Source organism: Frieseomelitta varia, unplaced genomic scaffold (assembly GCF_011392965.1).
Source record: "Frieseomelitta varia isolate USP_RPSP 00005682 unplaced genomic scaffold, Fvar_1.2 scaffold_1817, whole genome shotgun sequence".
NCBI classification, from domain to species: domain Eukaryota; kingdom Metazoa; phylum Arthropoda; class Insecta; order Hymenoptera; family Apidae; genus Frieseomelitta; species Frieseomelitta varia.
The window spans coordinates 1-7,979 of record NW_025109547.1 but is presented as its reverse complement, the minus strand read 5'-3'; the positions used below and the strand labels follow the sequence as shown (position 1 = coordinate 7,979).

Sequence of the window (7,979 nt, the reverse complement as noted above, 5' to 3'; positions counted from 1 at the left end):
TTTTTTGAGCTACGTTGAACGACTAAATAGAAAAGTAAACGTGTTTCTTGCAATATATTGTACGTATATATTTGTACAAATATACACATTCGTATCTAATTTATGCATACAATACTTTTAACAATCTATATTTTTGCAATACGTTATTAATATCAAGAAATTAACGTGTCGTTCTTATTACTCGTTACAGTGGTTAGTAAAATTCTCAAGCGTTACACACGTCACAACTGTTACAGTCGACACCAAACACTTTAATTTTGTCGAACGATTGAAATAGTTTTTGTTTTTCGCAAATCGTAATTAGGGAAGTTGATCTGACAATTTGATTGCCATCATTGACTAGGTTATAATTGGAAGCATATTATACGTATTATTTAATTAAAGCTATACCGTCGGCTTATTAGAAGAGTGGCATATTTAGAAACTGTCAATTTTGGGATGTTTATAAAAATTAATCCCGAAAAAGATAGTTTCATTAAGAATGAATCAATCACAAGAAGAACGTTTAAAAAATTTTCTTAACAAATTAAAACCAAGTAATAATAAACGATATATAAATAAAAAATATTTTATTAGAAATTCATAAGATCAAAAGACTTGAAAATAAAAAAAATAAATTTTTAAAAGGAATGAATTTTTTGATTACTGGATGGTAAAGTTACTAATAATTTTCTACTTCAACATTTTTATTTCGTACCAATTTTTTGAAAAATTTATTTCTTCTAATCACGCCACTGTTTTTTAGTAAACTGATAACATATGAAGTTGAGATCGAATGTAATTTACCTAAGAGGAAAAAAAAAAAGAAAACGTTATTAAATTATATTTAATTTTTCTATATATTTTATTTGACGAGAGGAAAAAGGATCGTAAGTGCATTATTTTTTTAAATCAAATTATTTTAAAATAAACTACTAAATTCGTATTTATAAAAAAGATTGTGAGTCATATGTATAGTATATATATATATGTGTGTGTGCTCCATGTTATTGTATCTACACACATATACGAATATTAGAGATAATATGTATATGCGTATACATTATGTCCATAAAGATTTAAATTGACTAACTCTATTATGTTATGATGTAATATTATATAATTATTTACTAATATCCTTTCGTCTCTCTCTCTCTCTCTCTCTCTCTCTCTGCCATCTCTAAAAAATGTCATTGTGTTTTCATAACTTGTACATCTTCATAGGTTTCAATGCTTCAAATTAGAACACTACTGCTTTTTACGACTGTTATTAAATCACTAATTAACTATTAAAATTACTAGTAATATTAATAACAACAGTATATTACAAAATTAAAAAAAAAGATGCACAAAGTCAAAGCTAAGAATAGCAGCTTCAAAGTGTTGAAAGCGTTCGTTGACTTAAATCGAACAAACTACAATACATATATGAATGAAAAGACAATAATGAAGAGTGTAGACTGTAGAGTTTTCAAAAATACGTATATTTTTCGTGCAATTTCTAATTTATTTTCAACTTTACGTATAGTTTATACTGATGATTGAGATCAAATTATGATTGTATGTCAACTTTATTTAATTTCCACTTGTTTAGAAGTGAAATATTTATAGAATTTAACGTTATTCCGTCCGTCTGGGAGTCGTGCATACGTAGCAAAAGCCGTTCTGGCTCGCACTAAGGAACAATAGAAACACTTTATGACTCTCAATCTTATTCAAGGAAAATTTATTTGCTAATTTATCTTAAGAGAATCATATATCTCTTTTTCAAACATTCTCCTTTCACCGAGTAAAATATATAGAAATTGAAGAAATTAACAAATCGGAAAAAACTGTATTTCTGTACGTTTCAGGTAGTGTGTTTTTCTGATAACATTCAATATAGTAAAAAGTCGTGATTAATTTCTCACGAATATTCATGTTAAACATCCAATAACAGAGTAGATATTATTTAAGTAAAAATATAAGTATTTACGTATTCAATTCAAAAAGGGTTCAAGTAAAATTGTAGTCTTTATAGTTACGTACTCTTACGTTCCTACCATGAAAATTCGTTGGTTATACATTTCCGAAAGCTATAAAGAAGTTTCTACAAATCGAACGAGTTCATTGAATGTACTTCTCTTTTTTTTTTCTTTTCTTTACTTTTCAATTGAAATATTTAATTACGGTATATAACACAGTAACGCTGCACTTCGTTAATATAGTCTTCGTTAATACAGTTAAATGCCGAATACTTAATAGCTAGAATACATTTGCTAATTTCGAAAATTTTTCTAAGTTTTACCTGACAATATAGTTTGTGATCACAGTTGGGACGTTTCGTTACAACGATGCGAAAAATTATCGTACATCGTTTCAATTAGCATGACAGACTTCATTTCTCGATTCGTTATCAATATTGGACAATTATAAGGCAAACGTTTACAAATACACCGATCCCTAATTGTATTCACAAGATCTCTATCATTAGCTCTTTTATGAGTATGTGAACTCATAGCCAAATTTAACCACTTTTTTGCTCAGAAATATTTTATTTTCTATCAGTACCTACATGTGTATAGAAATTTTGTAAATGTTTATCAAAGCTAGCTCCTTTCAAATGTTGTTTTAGGAATACCTTTCGTTTGTTCCTTTTTTTAAGAAAGAATTTTGTTTCTGATAAAATTATTGACGAATCTAGCTTTTAAATGGAATTAAGTTAATACCGTATATTGTAGCTTTGTACTGTCAGAACAACAACGAATAATATATTCCAATTACATATCGATGTTCGTGTATATCATTCATGAATATCCACGTTACATTTACGCAACCACGTTGATCGAATTGCAATTTAAAAGACAAATATCGCGTCTGTATGCAGTTTGCATCTGTACTTCCATATAGAATAACTCTAACGAATAATAAAATCTCACGTGAAATGTGACATTCAATCATAAGTTTGCCAATAATAAGAGTTTTGACGAGATGTATTCATTGATTATTTATATCTTCGCTAATTCGTCGTACATTATGATGTTGAATGCGATTAAGCTGCATGTCATTGTATCTCAATTGAGATCTCTATTAACATATGTACATGTTTTACGCTTTACTTTATAAATATTACGGATAATTGTTACTATTATCACCGTATATAAAATATAACTGTGCTGTCTAATGGAAAGAAACAGGCCTGATGATAAAATCATTAAATGAAGGACAAATTCCTTTTTGTTGTTCACACTCTCTGAAAACAATAGTCGTTCGTTAAAAGCACAGTTGGTAATTGATTCAAGCTATACTATCTTTCTCGCGCTCCATCTCGATAGGGCCTTTGCCCCAGATCTTTCGATTTTTCGTGTACGGGATAAGCCCTACCAAAAACCCGGAGATAACAATCCATCCACCCGCCATGCAAAAGGACAAATCCCACGAATTCGTCACGTCAAATATCCAACCAGCCAGTGGTGGGCCAAGAAGATTTCCTATACCTTGACACAGCAGGCTAAGACCGTACGCAGTGGTGAATCTCTCCAGGGGTATCAACTCTACCAGTATAACGGGGGTGAAACTGAAGTTACTCGCGAAAAAGAGACCGAACGCCGCCGAGACGACCATCAGCAGATTGTAGTAAGGGGTCAAGGTTGACATTAGAATCGTTGCCACACCACAAGCAACCAGACACCAAGTATAGGTTTTGCTGACATTCATCCACGGTTGGTCCCCTGCCCATCCAAGACCGATCTGAGGACAGTATAAAACGATTACACTACTGTAGAAACACATCGAATTAATAAAATGGTTATACTTTATATGTTTGTAACTTAGTTTGCAGATAAAACGAACGGTACCATTCCAATTGTGTTGGTAATGCCGATGATGCTGAGGAGATTCGCAGCATCAGACTCGGTGTAACTGTTTCTGGTAAGATGCTCGGCAAGATAAAAGTAAGGCACGATAAACCAAGTGAACAGCAAGATCGTTGATAGCGAGAGGAATAAAAAGTGCAGTTCCAGGAACATTGAAAAGTCCATCATACCTTTCAGTAAGTCCACCAATTCGCTGTACCATTTCTGAAAATAATTGCCACTGTTAGACTGGGAATTTTTATGCATTTGTGTAATGTGTTTAAGAATGTAAAAGTACTTGCATAATAACGTAAAAATATATAAAACATCCAAAATCGAGTATATATAACTGTATATAACTGTACATTTTCAATAGTTAAATTGAGTCTTTGTTTAAGTCTACATTCATGAAAAAGAAAGTGTATTTTATAAAATAAAAATCCGCAGTTCGTTAACCGTATTACTTAATAATTATAACTTTGCTTTTAATAGTATTATGCAGTATCTATGAATATCTTTGGTTGTCAATTTAATACGATTCTTATCCTACCTCTTCGTTTTCTTTCGCCAAAGTAGTCATGCTATTCCTATAAATATCGGGACAACTGCTGGCCCTTAATCTGTATTTGTGTAAATTAAGGGCGGCACCGCGATACATGACCGAGTTCCTGTGAACTCTAATATCTTTGAAGTAGTGAGTATTCGTGTTAAACTGTCTCCTTAACCACGGCAGAGAATCCGTTCTGACCACTCTGCAATTAAGTTCACCGATACGTTGTTTGGACACCGATTTTGATTTTCTTCCTTCGTTCATCTAAAATGTCATCATCAAATTGTCAACGAATGTTATATTATATTCTTTTCACTTCCAATGTACCAACAATTGTACAGATTGAAATTTACTAACCGTGTGCTCAAGTTCTTTCGTCAAGAGAGGATTGACTTCCTCCGATTCCTTTTTCGTTATCTTTCTAGCTATGTGATTTTTGATAGTGTTGCACGCGGGCCCTGAATGAATATTATTCGTTGCATACGAATTGTCGTGTTTCGGCTCGTCAGGTGCTTGTTTGATCCTTTCAATCGAAATGAACATAATATTATCATATCTTGTTGTATTATTTATGGTAATATTGCGAAGCATTACATAAGACAGAGATATAAAGAAATGAAATGAAAATAGCAGTTATACACGTTGACTAAATTTGTAACCTCATCGACATTGTGACGACACTCTTATTGCCAACTTCTGCAGCAGTGGAATCTTGTAACATTTTATCCGAACAGCTTCTGCATGATAAAAGATTGGGATAGTTCTCCAAAATGACCTTATACAGCCTCGGGTTACTCGAAAGCGATTCTAATACCTCCACGGGCACCTACAATCCCCGAAAATGCATACTTTAGATGATTTAGTCTGTCAAAAAAACTTTTTAGTCAGTCGTTCATTTTCTTTTATTTTTATATACAATATAAAGTACTTGCTACGTTATTAACAATATGTTATTAACAATATTCTTCATACATTACACGACATTTATTAAAAATTTATTAAAAATTCCCAATACCAAAGTACTAATTTATATTTAGTGTTGTAAATGACCTGTTTAAAAAATACATTGTAACAAAAATATTCTTCTGCTGTTGTATGATATTCCTTATATTTTTCGAATAACATTTATTAAAAATTTCTAGCATCAACGTATGATACTATGATTTATCAAATGAACTATTTGAAAAGAGAAAAATGAAAGCGAACGTCAGAAGAAACGTTTCAACAAGTTACGTCTCATTTCACAGGGAAAGCAATTGAAGGATTCACGATCCGTATTTATTCAGGCAAGCGTCTCACCTTTTCATTGTGTTTCACGAAAGTAGGTAGATTAACCACGCTTCTGAACTTCACGTCCCCGTTCGTCGCCTGTGGGTCCTCCGTGGTGGTGCTGAGGATCTGCAACAAATACTCCGGTGTGTGCCCGCTCTTCAGCATCCTTCTCAATTCCTCGACCCCAGGGAATTCGTCCACAGGGCTGACGCTGGACCTGTCGCACTCGGACTTGGTCGTCGACTTCCTCGGTGTCGCGCCGTTCTGCTTCTCCTGCTCTATGATCCACCACTCAGGATCGCGCATAACCGTGCCGCAAACGATCATGTTGAAGAAGGTGCCCGCCAGGAGCAGGCAAGTGCCTCTCCAGCCATACTCTTCGATGAAGTACGTGGTCATCGGCGCGTACACGAACGTGCCGATGCCGGTGCCGCAGGCGCCCAAGCCCACGGCCAGGTTCCGCTTCTTGTCGAACCAATACGCGATGCTCACGACCGCAGTGACATAGCACAGGCCCAAGCCGAGACCAGCGATGACACCGAAAGTCAAATACATTACCTCGATGGAGTTGCCGAACGAGCTCAACACGAACCCTGTCCCGGAGATCAGGCCGCCAACGATGGTCATGCTCCGGCATCCGTAACGATCCACCAACGCTGACATGATCGGGCCGGAGAGAAGCGGCACGGCCATGAACAGGGAGCCGATCCAAGCTGTTTTCGACTTGGACGCGCCGAACTCGTGTAGGAACTCGATGTACAAAAGGCCGAAACTGAAGGACACCCCGTCGGCTATCATTGAAATGACCAAAGAGGCCAATACAACCACCCAGCCCCATCCGCCATCCGGCACTTTCGGTTTCCGTTTTCCCTTCGCTGTGTTGGTCAACTCGTCGTCCGATGCGCTGTCCGAGTCGATGGAGTCCTTCGTGTCGTCGTCCCTGTAGCCAGGATTAGAGGTGATTATCGGTCGCGACTCCGAGTCGTACCTGCAATTCCTGGGTTCACCGTTTCTCTCGTACGGCCGATGCTCGGACAACGGGACGGTTATTATCAGCTCGGTTCTACCGGTAGGGCTGGGCCCTATCGTGAGGTTCGGCGAGGCCAAGTAACTGTTGCAAACAGGCGTGAGCGGTATCCTGTCCTCCGTGCAGTCGGTCCCGGGGCTCAGCAGATCGATCTTGTCCTCGATGTCGTCCGGCAGGCTTAGGTCCTTGCTTCTGCCGAACTCCGGCGACATAGTCAGGAAGGTGTCTCTGTCCGGTGACAGTGACTCCACGCTTCGGTCGATGGTGTGGGCCGGCGTCGACTGCAGCAGCCTCTCGTCCGCCAGGCTGCTGAGGTCCTCCGTGTTCCCGGAGGAATCCACGCCGATCTCCGAACACTTGGTGGACGAGACGACGCTGTGCGAACGCGACAAATTGATCGCGTCGTGCATCTCCGGGTCTGGTGTACCACACGGGGTGCTCGGGAACACCGTCGGGCTGCCATTTTGCCAGCCAACGATGGGCGCCTTCCTTGGCAGGCGGTAATTCGAATTCGCCCGATCTCTCTGATGATTGCACGATGGTGGATAGTGATTCGGATCTCTTCTGATCACGTTCGTCGTGCCGTTGCCGCGAACGTCGTTGTTGTTGTTCCAGTTGCAGGCAGTTTTGTACGGCGCTTGCTTCGATCGATCCGTTGATTTCAGATTCAGGAGGTTCTCATTGCGGTCGGTCATTGTCTGTTATTCTAAATGTAGGTGCTGGCCGAGTGGATCCAACGTCGGGGCCAGCCCTTCAGCCTCTGGATCTCGCTCGGGAAGGATGACACGCGCCCTTCAGCTACCATAAGGACTTCCCAGTCGATCTTGGAAGTGTCACGAAACGTCGCTCGCCTCAGCATGCACGCCCCGCTTTCTTTCTTCTCCTCCTGGAAAGATCTGCTTTCAATGAGACAGGGAGAAAGAAAAGCTTCGATGTTACAAGTCAGTGGTCTTGTCGAACAAGTCGAGTGAAAATTTTAGTCGACATGGTAGTAGTTTCTGGCGTTGCAAAGCGTTGAGTGATCATCGATTGATCTTATTTTTACGCGCGGATTATTTCTACCGACGAGCGGGAAAGTTTGATCATTCTAACATCTTATTCTATTCTATGAAACGTAGAATACGTTTAAATTTTTAAAATAACAGAAGCATTGGGAAAAGGATTAATTTTTAAAAATCATGACATCTTGAAATTATATTTATGTATTTATTTCTCCAAAAGGTATAAAAATATACAGAATTTTGTGTTTCCAATATGGATAACAATTATCTGGCAAAATTCTAAATGTAGAGTATGAGGTATCTCGAGATACAAGCAT

General features: G+C 37.9%; 1 protein-coding gene across 1 annotated transcript; it reads right to left on the bottom strand.

Annotated features, from left to right (window-relative positions):
- Nucleotides 1-2,088: 2,088 nt before the first annotated feature.
- LOC122538839 lies at nucleotides 2,089-7,578 on the bottom strand. Its single transcript, XM_043673281.1, has 6 exons — nucleotides 5,662-7,578; nucleotides 5,022-5,188; nucleotides 4,720-4,885; nucleotides 4,363-4,626; nucleotides 3,816-4,037; nucleotides 2,089-3,708 (listed from the first exon to the last, which is right to left on the bottom strand). Exons 1-6 carry the CDS (start codon nucleotides 7,354-7,356, stop codon nucleotides 3,256-3,258), a joined length of 2,967 nt encoding a protein of 988 aa, XP_043529216.1. The 5' UTR covers nucleotides 7,357-7,578; the 3' UTR covers nucleotides 2,089-3,255.
- Nucleotides 7,579-7,979: the final 401 nt, after the last annotated feature.

Bases quoted from the DNA above. Each gene is read 5' to 3' on its own strand.
- LOC122538839 (XM_043673281.1), bottom strand. From the start codon at position 7,356: ATGACCGACCGCAATGAGAACCTCCTGAATCTGAAATCAACGGATCGA. The intron at 5,189-5,661 runs GTGAGACGCTTG...CGGGGATTGTAG, and splicing joins TCGTGAAACACAATGAAAAG to GTGCCCGTGGAGGTATTAGA. The intron at 3,709-3,815 runs GTACCGTTCGTT...TACTGTCCTCAG, and splicing joins TTACCAACACAATTGGAATG to ATCGGTCTTGGATGGGCAGG.